The sequence below is a fragment of the Aspergillus fischeri genome, genomic scaffold (genome assembly GCF_000149645.3).
Source record: "Aspergillus fischeri NRRL 181 1099437636264 genomic scaffold, whole genome shotgun sequence".
In the NCBI taxonomy this organism is placed as follows: domain Eukaryota; kingdom Fungi; phylum Ascomycota; class Eurotiomycetes; order Eurotiales; family Aspergillaceae; genus Aspergillus; species Aspergillus fischeri.
Genome location: NW_001509762.1, coordinates 818,197 through 831,314, shown reverse-complemented (window position 1 = coordinate 831,314; position 13,118 = coordinate 818,197). Strand labels below are relative to the sequence as shown.

At 49.5% G+C, this 13,118-nt stretch overlaps 5 protein-coding genes across 5 annotated transcripts, besides 1 other annotated feature; 2 read left to right on the top strand and 3 right to left on the bottom strand.

Moving 5' to 3' along the window:
* Window positions 1-970: 970 nt before the first annotated feature.
* On the bottom strand, window positions 971-2,479 carry NFIA_075310 (putative MFS efflux transporter; the record flags this gene model as incomplete). The annotated part of the gene is made up of 1 exon (XM_001259498.1): window positions 971-2,479. One exon carries the CDS (start codon window positions 2,477-2,479, stop codon window positions 971-973), a length of 1,509 nt encoding a protein of 502 aa, XP_001259499.1.
* Window positions 2,480-3,146: 667 nt separating this feature from the next.
* NFIA_075300 (putative eukaryotic translation initiation factor eIF1a-like protein) lies at window positions 3,147-3,629 on the top strand (the record flags this gene model as incomplete). Its single annotated transcript, XM_001259497.1, has 2 exons — window positions 3,147-3,457; window positions 3,527-3,629. 2 exons carry the CDS (start codon window positions 3,147-3,149, stop codon window positions 3,627-3,629), a joined length of 414 nt encoding a protein of 137 aa, XP_001259498.1.
* A 173-nt stretch (window positions 3,630-3,802) lies between these two features.
* On the bottom strand, window positions 3,803-5,165 carry alg3 (dolichyl-P-Man:Man(5)GlcNAc(2)-PP-dolichol alpha-1,3-mannosyltransferase; the record flags this gene model as incomplete). The annotated part of the gene is made up of 3 exons (XM_001259496.1): window positions 3,803-4,393; window positions 4,444-4,967; window positions 5,045-5,165. The coding sequence occupies 3 exons, from the start codon at window positions 5,163-5,165 to the stop codon at window positions 3,803-3,805; spliced, it is 1,236 nt and encodes a 411-aa protein (XP_001259497.1).
* Window positions 5,166-6,684: 1,519 nt separating this feature from the next.
* NFIA_075280 (serine/threonine-protein phosphatase) lies at window positions 6,685-8,108 on the top strand (the record flags this gene model as incomplete). The annotated part of the gene is made up of 2 exons (XM_001259495.1): window positions 6,685-6,701; window positions 6,770-8,108. 2 exons carry the CDS (start codon window positions 6,685-6,687, stop codon window positions 8,106-8,108), a joined length of 1,356 nt encoding a protein of 451 aa, XP_001259496.1.
* A 402-nt stretch (window positions 8,109-8,510) lies between these two features.
* Window positions 8,511-11,463, bottom strand: NFIA_075270 (putative C6 transcription factor (NirA); the record flags this gene model as incomplete). Its single annotated transcript, XM_001259494.1, has 5 exons — window positions 8,511-9,672; window positions 9,735-10,103; window positions 10,158-11,109; window positions 11,171-11,264; window positions 11,332-11,463. 5 exons carry the CDS (start codon window positions 11,461-11,463, stop codon window positions 8,511-8,513), a joined length of 2,709 nt encoding a protein of 902 aa, XP_001259495.1.
* A 582-nt stretch (window positions 11,464-12,045) lies between these two features.
* Window positions 12,046-12,066: a microsatellite.
* Between the last annotated feature and the right edge of the window lie 1,052 nt (window positions 12,067-13,118).

Below are 13,118 nucleotides of genomic sequence, written 5' to 3'. Positions count from 1 at the left end.
GGCCTCAATTTCGACACGGGGCAACAATCAGTTGGATTATACGGCAAAGGGAGGAAATGACAGTCTGATCTGGTTGTAGCATATAAAGTGAGATTCTCGAAGAGCCTTGAGAAGGTAGAAACGATTTCTGGATCATATGGGGGATCCCTAGATAGCTTGGCTGATATAGGTCTCTCCGACAGTACATACGAACACAAATGAATCAGGGAACAAATCTAGTGACTTATCGACAGGTGTCGAATCTAAGATACGTACGAGATATTTATTTTTAAGGGGACCTAATCTGTTCTCTGTAAAATATCCCCCAAGCACCATCCAGCCAAATATGTTGTGGTGACCTGACTTGCCCGTAGTCATCCATAGACCTTCGAGCATGTCCCCAACAGTCATGTGGCTCCTCTGCGCGGCCTGTATCTTGCAGTAAACTAAGTTTAAGCCATCTGTGCATGCTTCGTCACACATGATCTCCTGTGGACTTAATAGCTCACCCCGGGATGGGCGGCGTACGAGTTCTTGAGGCACATTCCTGCGCCAGATCTAGAGTAGCAAGGAATGCCACCCAGAACAAGGGAGGAGAAGACAAGTAGGCAACCAGAAAGACTCAGTCTGCAGCGGGAAGCTGACAACAAGCACAGGCAATGAGAGGCTCTTCGAATAAGATCATGTTTGCCTCTTGTACGTCATGGTCACAAAGGAATACTGCTCCTTCCCAGCAATGGAACGTTGCTTGGGCGATCCTGATTCATATCTCATCTCTGAGTTACAGTCAGAGGAAGACTGAATATGCTGAAAACTGATCACAGGAAGTACTATCCACTGGCGTTTTGGAGGCTGAGAATTCGGATGCGCAGCTGCGAAAAAGTCTCCATGCATCATTAGAGGCAGAATTCGCGTGAAGTATTGGCCCTCCAGTAACACCATGAAGCTCAGCATAACCCATTCCCTCATTACTTTGGCAATCCAAGCAAGTTTATTCGGATCTCTTCGAGACCTTAGGCATCAAGGCCCAACCCACAAGCATCACACCATATAACCCAATGCAGATTGGGTGAAGAACATATGTTCCCACACTCTGCGCCAGCAAGCCTGTGAAGAAGGGCGCAACGGCACCACCGCTACTTCCCATAGCACTGATAAAGCTCAAGCTAGAAATCTGAATATTTCTGGGAAGCAACTTGCTGAAGACTGCCGTAGCACAGGGGTAGACGGGACCTAGCAGCAATCCCACAATAGCCACAGAAACCGCGTCCCCGATGACATTTGGTATAAGCCACGTCATAAGCTGGAAAGCAGCAGATCCCACAACCAGCAATACAACTGCAAGCTTTTCCCCAGCCATATGCGCCGGATGCGAGAGCACAAAGCGTCCAAGGGTAATGCCCGCCCAAAAACCGGCGCTGACATAGCCGACATGGGAGGGATCTCCTTTACGATAGCTGATCAGAAACGAGACAACCCAGCCTGAAATAGAAACCTCTGCACCCTGATATGCAAAGATGAAAAGAGCCCCGAGTAACGTCGTTTTGTTCTTGACTGCTTGCTTCAATAGTTGCTTTTTGCTTGCCACATTGTGACCATGCTCCTGCTGTGAAGCCGTCTGCTGAAGCGCGGTGAGAAGTTGAATCGGCAGCTCTTTTTCATACCCGCGGAAGGTCCACATTGCAAACGCTAGGTTGAACACTGCTAGTGCAAGGTTGATAGAGTAGTAGACAGACCACTGGACACCGTCAGATACCATGGCCGTCGCTATTAGCGGTCCCATAATCCCTCCAATGCCGTAGCTACCGTGCATGGCGCCGAGAGAAGTCGTACTGTTCGCTAGGTTCGCACAGAAAACGTTGTTCAAGGCCAAATTCAGCGCGATTCCGAATCCCAGCAGAAAGAAACTGGCCACAACGGCTGGAAATGGCGGTTTGCAGAGAATGATCACATATCCCGCAACCAACAAACTCATTGATAAGGCGTAAGATTTCGAGCGCCCGAGTTTTGCCTCAAAGAATTGTGTGACTGGCGCAGCAAGAATGAACCCCAGCGCATTAGTCACAAAAATCAGAGACACGACTGCGTAACCGATATTGTAGTCTTTCTCAATGTACGGAATCAGAGCACCCGGGCCGCTGTCATTCAAGCCATTGGCCACATTCATCATACAAGCACTCAATAGTCGCCATCTTGTTGTCGCAGATGAGGTGGGATTCGGCAGTGGATCGATAGCATCAATAGCATCGATGGCACCGTCTTCTGCAGGTGAGCCCGGTAGGCTCTCCAACTCGCTGGGAGTGACGGGTGTGATAGACATATGAACTCCGGTGCTTGGCCCAGATGCAGGAGACCGGCGACTTTCGCGCATATGATCTAGCTCATATTCGGAGGGAGTGCGAGCGATACCCTGCCGATCTTTTCGCACCACGGCCGCAGGGTTAGCGATCGGTGAGGCGCTCTCAAACCGCACCACGGCCCCAAAGGCTGAGGTCGACATGGCGAGAGTGTGTTATCCTAATCCAGCTATATCAGGAAAGAGATATCTGTATCTGAATTCAGCTGGAGAAGTCGAACGATTCGCGTGGAAAAGAGCGTGAAAAGAAGACTCTTAGAAGCCCACGAGGTGCCACATCAACATTTATAATCATGTTTGGAAAATGAGTTCCGATGACGACCAGCTGACTCAAAGGTGAGATATCTTCACGATAGGTGTGCTAAGATCCTCGAGGTTCCAGAACACGACGGGGAGCCATTTAGTGCATTGTCAGCTGAGCTGGCCATTTTTTTACCATCTTTCCAATCGCTAGGGGATGGATGATCCACAATGGATACGCTGTCAGCCCTGTATGGACGAAGAACTATTCATGTTCCAATCATCACGGTCGTCGGGAGCTCGCGATAGGTGCGGGATGGAGGGGAAGGTACGGAGTACCTACGATAAAGCTCCACAGTAGTCTATCCCCGCCACTGTGAAGTTTTTTTTTCTTTTTTTATCTTGTATTTCATCTGCTTGTCATCTTCACCGTTTTCACAAACAATGAACAGCTGTCAATTTTATGACTGACATTTGACAGTCATTGAACTCGACACTGAACCGAATATACAGAGGGAAGTCAAAGTAGAGTTCTTGCTTCCGTCATCAAATTTTGTTCCCTCAAGAAGCCATGGGTCCTCCAAGAAGAAAGGTGCTTGCTACAGCTGAAGAGACGTTGTTCCCGCCTGATGAGCTTGCTCAAGGACAACTAATTGGCCGAGTCATTAAAGCCACTGGGAACAATGTCTACCTGGTCGAATATCCTTCAAAGGCCAGAGCGTTGGTAGAATTGCCTGCCCGGTTCCGATCCACAATCTGGATCAAGCGGGGTTCCTATGTCGTGGTAGACACGAATGCGTTAGAGGATAGAGACAATAAGCTCGGTGGAGAAATTATCAACATCGTCAGGGATGAAAAGGCCTGGCGCAAAGCTCCTTTTTGGTCAGTCTGATGCTACTATGAAGGGCGGGACATCCTGCCGTCTACGCGATATGCTGACAGTCCCCATAGGCCAAAAGAGTTCGTCAAGCAACCAACCGCCGTGGAATCATCTGATGAGGAAGGCGAATCGAATGTGGGCAAGATGCCTTCATCAGACGAGTCGGATGCGTGATTTAACCCTCCGAAGCCTCTTCCAAACGACTCGCGTTCAGCTCAGCCATTGCCTGGTCCCTTGGCAGGGAATGGTTTTACTTCTGGATCTACCGATCATCAACAAGGTTCGGGAAAGCAGGGGAACTAGGGATGTTTGCAGCAGCTCCCTTGGAAGAGGGCTGCATGTCAGATTCATTGCAAATGTTCTTTCTGGCTACTCTGGTCCAGATGCTTGCGACTGAACGAGTTGCCGAGCACACCGAATACTTGAGCAGCGAGTGAGAGGATCACAACCAGAGAACTCGCGTTGGTACTAGGATATGTGTTCCAAGCCCACTCTTGCGCCACCCACACGACGTACACGAGGATCGGATGGAAGCCCGCCTGCCAAAGAAGGAAGGGTGTGGCGCAAGCAAGATAAGCAAAGAATTGGTAATGCAGCGATCTCGCGCACAGCAGACCAATCGCAAGTGAGGACAACATTGCCGTCATTATGAAAGACTTGGAAAGGGAGGCTGTGCGGTAACGTCGTTGGATTAACCGTTGCAGGAAGCTTGGCAGGTCTGATCCAGACGGCTTCAGCCATACTGTGGCAACAAACAGACCCAACAGCAAAATGTGCAATGCCAATAGGGCCAGGGAAAACTTCCGTGATAGAAATAGTTCTTCTCCAACAAACCTCCAATTGACCGTCCACTTGAACATGAATTGTCTGGTCAGCTCAAAGGCTCGCGAAACATATCCCGCCGGGTTGTTTTGCAGAAATGGTATCCCAAATAGGACCTACTCGCCGTGTTAGCCACTTCCTTTCGAGCAAAAGACACTTGCATTACCTGGATGAGCACCGCAAGGAATCCTAGTTGCATACTTGGTCCAAGAGATAAGCTAAGCACCAGCACCACTGCGATAGCAGGAGCCAGAAGCAGCAGCGTCATCTTGATGCCAACGCCTGTAGACCATACAATGGCTCCAGCAGTCCACTTCTTGTTCATGAACAAGAGGATAGAAACCCACATGGCGTAAGCCGCAAATCCATCGTTGAATAGGCGCAGCATGAAAACGCTATGGAGCCGCTTGGAGAGCACAAGGGGTACTAGCAGATACGGAGGGGCTCCAGCTTGTCTGTAGCAGGTCATCGCGACGGTCAATGTAGCGAGATATAGAATGGCGAACAGAATCTGTCCGAGGAAGATATCTCGTCCTTCATCCGTAAGGTGGTATAGGATGTTGAAAATGTACACGTGGGCGGCGGGATACACCAGGGGCCCCGTAGACCCTTTGATCAGGGTGTAGTCGCGCTCGCCGGAGATATAGAGAGAAATTTGCTGCATGTAGGTCGTCCAATCGATCTCAGTATCTGCATTCGAGGGCTCAATGTTAGCTTCAGGTAACTAGGAATGGTCCCGACATTCTAGAACACGATGCTGAACTCACATGGGACCTTCCAGATGATTAGTGCGCAAAGGACGGCATCGCCCAGAATAAGCAGAGGAGCAACCCATCTTGTATGTCTAGGGTTCATACAAAGATCGCGCAGAGTGTGCTTCAAGTCCATTATATTGATAGCGATGGTATATGAAGGTTTGCATTGTTGTTGCGGGTGGCCTGAGAGTGCGGAGCCAATGATATTCGCCAGTTTCCGGCTTAGCTCCAAACACGATGGGGAGAGTGGAAAACCATCGAAAATGCCATCAGGAGAACCAACCTTGGACGGGAGGGAAAATATACAGTAAACTCCGTAAGATGTCATTCATTCAATTCAATTCTATATAAATATAAAGCAGATACAAGTGTTAATATCTACACTATCTGTACATGGGTATAGCAGGCAATTGTGCCGTTTTTCGTGGGACAAGGGCATGAAGATTGCACGGCCGGCTGAAATCATTGCGCCTTGCTTATAATTGTATCACAAGATCACCAAGACCATTGTGGACCGATTTGTAACATCAGCCTTCTTGGTTTGTGGCAGTCACCGACTCAGTTCCGAGAGTCCGCTGTTTCTGCTTCCCGTCGGCAGTTGGAAATCCTAACAATTGGCCTAAAACGCCCTTGGGCTTAGGGACAGGGCATTCCCTCCCTGTATTGGCCAGACGTTCTGCTTCCTCCTCCATTTGTAGGAATGTCGACACCTCCTCGTCTGAAGACTGGGGCCTTATTTGGTGTATTGACGTCCCATCTTGTTCGAGCATGTTTGGGTCTTTCCTCCTCTTCCTTCGAATTCTATGTATTTGTTGTCCATCGGCGGTCACAATCATTTCGGAATCGGCCAGCGTACGACGTGGAGCGGGACATGGGAAGACGTGCGGCATGCCGACGACAAAGAGCGATGCGAGGAGTGTCGCTGCAAAGAGAGACATGGTCGACCGCGACCGCGGATGTAGATGAGGCGGCATTTCGGATGTAATTCAAAAGAAGCAATTGATACCAGAACCGTCGCTATGGCATTGACATAGAGAGATGGTGGTGCTAAGAGCTAACACGGTAAAGACTCATTAGCAACAAGCGGGGGTTCCTCATGCGGGACGAACAGCTCACCTTATCGTTGCTCAAAATAAGGTTGCTAAATCAACACTTAGGAAGGTAGAGATGTCCCAAGAAAGACATGGCTCTCTCCAATGGGCAGCGTGGCTGAAGCGCGAGACGCCGAAATGCAACACTCGGAGCAGCGGACGAAGAGTGCGAATTGAGTTGGATTCGACCTTTCTCTTGGCGGTCAGGATCTTATCTTATCTATCTGCAATGTGATTGGTCCAAAGTGCTCAGTCATAAGAAGTTGTCAACGCGCCACAGGACTTTGCTGTTGTTGCTGCAGGGCCCCCTTCGTCTGGAGTGCAAACCACTTGCATCCACCCCTGTTTCTTTCGCTCATCGTATGGGTTACGAAGAAAATGACTGTTGATATTTCCCGCATATAGCGCTTCTGTTTTTGTTCTTTGCTCCCTGGGTTTCCCAGGCTTGGCTAAGTCGATTTTTCCGTGACCTCCCCTCGGTTCTAGGACGACCCACCGATTGGTCACCAGCCACTCCGACTTGATCATCCCTTGAATTCTTTTCCTCCAGTTCGAAATACTATGAGTGATCTAGACAGGTAATACTGAAGAATTTTGCTTGCCATGAGTCCTCAAGGCCCTCACTGACTTCGGTTGCTTTCATCAGGGCGATCGCGCAGCTTCGCGCTTGCCGTTTGATCCCCGAGTCCGAAGTCCGCGAACTCTGCTACAAAGCTCGAGAGATCTTGATAGAAGAAGGGAACGTTGTTTCTGTGGATGCTCCGGTCACAATATGCGGAGATATACATGGCCAGTTCCACGATCTGATGGAACTGTTCCGCGTCGGAGGCGATGTTCCCGACACCAACTATCTCTTCATGGGTGACTTCGTTGATCGCGGGTTCTATTCTCTCGAGTCATTTCTGCTTCTCCTCTGTCTCAAAGTTCGCTATCCTGATCGCATCACCTTGATCCGCGGAAACCACGAGTCTCGCCAGATCACAACCGTCTACGGCTTCTACGACGAATGCATTCGCAAGTATGGCAGCGCCAATGTGTGGCGGTATTGCTGCGAGGTGTTTGATTACCTGGCGCTGGGCGCGCTTGTGCTTGGGGCCAGCTCAGAATTGGAACCGACCGGCTCAACTATGAACGACACCACCCAGTCCACGATGCCGATTGATGACGCGAAATTGGAGACGGAAGTACTCAACTCGAGAGGGGAGGTCACAATGAGCACTTACAGACGGCGACAACGATCTTCTTCGGACGCGTCGACTGATTCCAGAAACCTCTCCCCACCACGGGATATCTCCGCTGTGCCTGGCCAGGCTCCCGCCAGATCCGGCGCCCCGGGTACTGGGGCTTCGGGCAACGGAGCCGGTAGCAACACCAGTCGGACCGGTGCTGTGCTCTGCGTGCACGGCGGTCTTTCGCCGCTGATAGATACAGTGGATAAAATTCGCCTGATTGACAGGAAACAAGAGGTCCCACATGAGGGCGCCATGTGCGACTTGCTCTGGTCAGACCCGGACGAAATCGAAGGGTGGGGATTGAGTCCGCGTGGTGCAGGCTTTTTGTTCGGTGGAGACATCGTGAAGCAGTTCAACTACAAGAACGACTTGTCCCTGGTCGCTAGAGCTCACCAGCTCGTCATGGAGGGCTACAAGGAGATGTTTGACGGCGGGATCGTCACTGTCTGGTCAGCCCCTAACTACTGCTACCGATGTGGCAACGTAGCCGCAATACTGGAGCTCGGCGAGGATACAAGTAACGGGGGTACGATTGCTAGAAGCAACGGTGATTATGGACGGAGTAATGGGGTCTCAGGCGCAGACGGCGGCGGTTCAGGGGTCGTCAGTCCCGGTAGAAGGTACAGAGTGTTTGAGGCCGCCGCGCAGGACACGAGGGGCATGCCTGCGAAGAAACCTGTTGCTGATTATTTCCTGGTGAGTTTTTCCCCCTTTCATTTGAGACACGCTGAGTTTACTAACAATGCGCAGTGATACCATGTGATGCACTTATCTTCCCTTCTAAGAATACCTTTTACATTCTTATATAGGCCGGCCCAATCAATGAATACTTTTTTTTTTCTTCAGGTCATTGCATCCTTTATGCATTATTAAAATCTCATTGTAGTCCTGCTTATAAACAGGGTATGAATCTATGTGTGTTTTATGTCCAGTAAGCACCTATGGTTGGCCATGAGCGAACCGAGCTTGAAAACAGCCAATAACACTAGTGATTCGAAAGTTCACTATTATCATCTCAAAAGACATTGGAAATAGATATCCTTCCTCATTAACGGTGCCAAAAAGACTCAGGATGCCATCCCATCGCTAGATCATAAACTAGATATCCCAAACCATGACATAATACACTTCGTAATACAAGATTGAACATGAACATCATCGCTGGGAATCACCTGGAAGACCTATATTGTTATATCCAGAGATGCTGGGACCTTGTTCCGACTCGGTCAGATTAGGAGGCACGCCAACGGGGTACCTGAAGGCCTGTGGCGCTCCGGACGTGCTGTCCGGTCCTGATGACTGTCCGGTGCTGAGAACATTGCTGTCGTAGCGCATGTTTGAAGTCGGCCCGGTGAAGCTCGGGTTCAGACGTTGCTCCCAATTTTCTGCCCCCATGCTTAAGAGTGCATTGGGGTTGCGGGACCACCAGTCATGGCTCTCTTCCACTAAATTCTCTGATTCGTCAAAACCAGTCAATGGAGAAGCCTCTGTAGCTGAACCGGTGTTCTTGTCTGTGCTGAAGGTTCGCACTTGACCATTGTACCAAGCGTCGTGCTGTGTTAGTGGGATAGCCTGCATTGGTCGGTAGCTATGAGGAACGGGCCTAAGATAGGTTGGTTCCGGTAGAGGCCCATCTGTTCGTGGAATCTGAGCGGTAAAAGAGCGATGAGCTGCTCGCATCGCGGATAAGGACGTTGGGAAGGAGACTCCTGAACGATATTGTTGGTTGCCTTGGAACGAAGCTGAAGCTGTAAGGTTTTGAGGAGAATCTCCAAGTTGAGTGATTGATGCTCCTCCTGCGGCTGGTGGTATATAAGCCGGAGCTGAAGACGGAAGCTGCATCGAAACGGTCGGTGGGGATTCTTCGGACGTCGAGGGAGATACTGCTTGATCCCATGAGCCCCAAGACCCCCATTTCGCGTGTGTTCGCTCAAAGACGCTCGAAGCTTCGGTAGGCAACTCAATCTGCCACTTATTGGCAGATATGTCGAGAATGCGAAGCGTGCGCCGAGCACAGAGCCAGCTCTCGCCCATCTCGTCTAAGTTGCGGAGGCCGTGAATCAAGTCCCTCTGCGCATTCTTTTCAGGTAAATTGAGAAGATGGATAGTGCAAGCAGTATGTGCAATATAGACCGCGACATTAACTATTTGTTTGAAGCCATATGTGCGTTTATACATCCGCAGTAATTTCGATATGGTGGCTGCGGCTTGTGTGCATAATTTGCGAGGAGAGACATGCTGAGGAAGAGGAGAGGTGGATTTGGTGTATCTCAGGAAGGGGCGGTAAAGGTGTATGAAGAGGAGTTGGTAAAACATGCTATTTACGATTCGATCATTAGTGGCAGAGTCCCATTGTGGGCTGAGTGCTTGCTTGCTTACTGCATAACAAGAACCTGAGGAAGCTGGCCTTCTCGAGGTTCCAACTCCTTGGGTAAGCCTTTCTTCCAGGCTTCAAGTCTAGTATGTATCTCGCTGAGCTTTTTAAGCTCTGCTTGTTTTGCTGGCGGCTTATCCGTTGGGCTTGGGTCATAGAAGTAAACAAGCAAGTCGCCGCTGATCTCACTCAGCTTGGCAAGCTGTAAAGCCACAGTCCTGATCCGCGAAGGTTGTGTGTTGTCCTGGCTCGGTCCAGAGTCTGTGTATGGGGACCAGAGCTCTGCCTCCTCATTAGGCAAGATATCGATCTTCGGCACGCAAACCTGCGAGGTCAATAATTGAGGCTGGCGGCCAAGGTAGTTAGACCAGCACCTGTCTTCGTCAGAAATACATTTAAAAAAGTGTGATTTAAGAGGGGTGACAAACTTATCAAAGAGGAAACAGCCCCAAAATGTGATTCGTCGTGCATCTAATTCTTCGTCGGCAAGCTTACGAGTTCCCAGGCTGTTGGAATCCACGTTCAGACCTAGGTCGAACGCCATACGGAAGCTCATGCCACTGTAAACCCAACCTTTGCCCTCGCGACCGCAACCAGCTTCTCTAACTGATAGGAGTGCCAACGCTTGGACGGTGCACAGCTTTGCATTCTCATGCTCGTCATTCTCAAGAACCAACCTTTTGGCTTCTTTGAAGAAATGATCTCCTGCAGTCGCAGAATTGCTCGGATCCGCCCGAGCGCCTTTCCATGAGCTAAAATGACAACCCAGGGCAAGCATCGCATTCACTAGTAATGACGAGCAGTATTGGCTTGAAACACCACGGATATAGTCGCGGTAAAAGAGATCTTTAGGAATAGTGGTGAAGAAGGGATAATGCCAGGTGAAGTACATCGTCATGAGGTGACTTATCAATTGCTCGTCATCGGTGACTCTTGTCCACCGAGTGACAGAGTACTCATGGCTGCGGTCCAACGGCCGGCCCTTCAGACTCGAGTCGAATTCATTGAGCTCTGACCCTGGCGGTAGAAAGATGAGGTTGGACGTGCCTCCAATATACTTACGGGAACCGTCCAACATAAGCTCCCCCATTCTTCCTGCCAAAGTAGATACAAATTGATCTTCATGCGTCGAGGACTCGTCTCCGCTGGGGAAGACCTCCCCAGGTGCGGGCTCTTTGTCCCGGCTCACGATCGATTGAGCCACATCTTCCAAACTGTCACAGGAACGTATTTGCCGGACTAAGTCGAAAGCGTCTTCTTCATCGTAGTTCAGCAGTGCCTGGATTAAAGTGTGTAAAGTCGAATTTTTCGTCCTGAGGGTGGCTGTGTCCTTTTTGTACACACCCTTGCGTCTGTGATCAGAGTTGGGATCGTAAACACCTAGAGGTCATGTTAGCACCACTTTCTTTCCCTCTTCACTCCTTTTTGGGGCTCTCCATACAGGGTGTATGATAAACGGATGAGCATGCGGCACAGCTCGGCAGGTTCCCATCGCACTGGTAGAGATATAGTAAGAATATGACGAAGAAACAACACTAAGCGAAAATGCCAGCTTATTACCTTCGATTTCCTCCTCCGACAAGCAATGCAGGCCGTGCTTACGCAGCGTCTCTTGGACGTTGGACCATTGTCAGGATCCACGCTCTTCGCTTTTCCGGCCGATTTTCCTCGAGGTCCTCTAGCAGAAGGTTCCGGGCTCAGTGATTGAGCATTCGCCGCAGTATTCCCTTCCATTTTTGGCAAGTCCAACCAGGAACGTTCAAAGGAACCGTCGAGTCAAAGCAGACCATGCTTATGTCGGGTGGTGATATAATGTGTCCGCCGCTGAAGGGAGCTCAGAAGTTGCGTGAGCAGAAATCGTCAAGATGATGGGCGTATCAATCGATATGCGCTTAAGGTATTGAGCGAACCTGAAATGGTTGGAGAAGCATCAGTACATGGATGTTAAGTCGGGCAGCAGCTTGAAGCGACTCGGAGCCTGAGCTCCATCTAATTCATTGCGATTGCAGATTTACACACACAATCTTCGTGCCCATATTTATCTGGATATACTCACAGATCGCAGATTGCGGATAGAATTGAATGTACTCCGTAAGCAGCGCGATGATCACACCATGGGGTTTCGACCCGCAGTGGAGGCGGGATCGTGGAGGATGGATCCAGACATCAAAACTGGGATCACTGCGCTGAAAGGGAAAAATGATAAGAGCCGTTGAGACTGAGGTTGATTGGACAGAAACCAGTGACGAGATAAAACCACCCTGGAGCGATAACGTCCCAGAGAAGCTCTAGTTCTGGATCGCAGTGAAGCTCACTGCCGCCGCCGCCGCCGCCGCCTCGAAGTGGGCGATAAGAAGGGCTGACTAAGGCTATTCTGGCGCAAGAAGGTCAATGACAACTGGAACATCTGCCAATTTGAGGACGTTGAGCAAGATGTTGAGGAGAATTCGCTCGTAGTGAAATACATTGCAATCACCTTGTTGAATATCAACACTGCTAGCCGGCTCGAATCGAACCTCATGTTGTTTATAGCAGTAAGATCCCTGAAAATGAGGATTTGGCGCTTCGATCAGATAGTCGGATTGGCCAATCACAGCGAATGGGTTTCTGAAGCTACGATTTGCCGAGATCTGAGGTTATAAACCAACGATAATTAATAATGGATGAATGTGCACATCCCAAGCATCGCACCAGGAGCAAATAGCTCTCGGCACGAGCAAAGTCTGTACTATCCGCATCTGACCCTAGAATAAACGATCCGATCTAACTTCCAGTTGCAGATCATCTGTGATACCAAAAGTGCTTTGTATGACAACTAAGGACAGGGAATATTGAGAATTCGGATGTTGGCATAGCATCTTTCAAGGGCACGCAGTACTCTCGAACAAAAAGACTCCCTCTTCATCCATCACATCAACTTAACAATTCTCTTCCGAATATGAGATTCCTCTTAATCCTGTTGCAAAAGTGCCTTTTGTACTTGAGGATTCTTCCACTACTCAGTACCTTAAAGAGTGGACCATGATATGTTACCATTAATAATGCGTTATTTCCCAGCCACAGAGTATCTACGTATAGCTTTACTAACAGGAAGCTGCTGTGATTCTGATATGTAGAAATTACCATACTCCTAAGAGAATTTGATAATATTTACACATTGGCACCTACTCACCGCAGTTTGAATAAGGCACCAGTTAGGTACCTCGTTAGGTACCCTTTAGGAACAACCTACCTCATTTGGACTTTGGAGCTGAAACCGAAAATTACGTCTGGTATTCCGATTCAGCTGTACAACGGAGAAGAAATGCGAATACGTCCATATTTGGGTATTTATGCAGGTACCTTACCTTGTTAATTTAAGGTAGGTCCGGAATTCTGAAACGATGGCA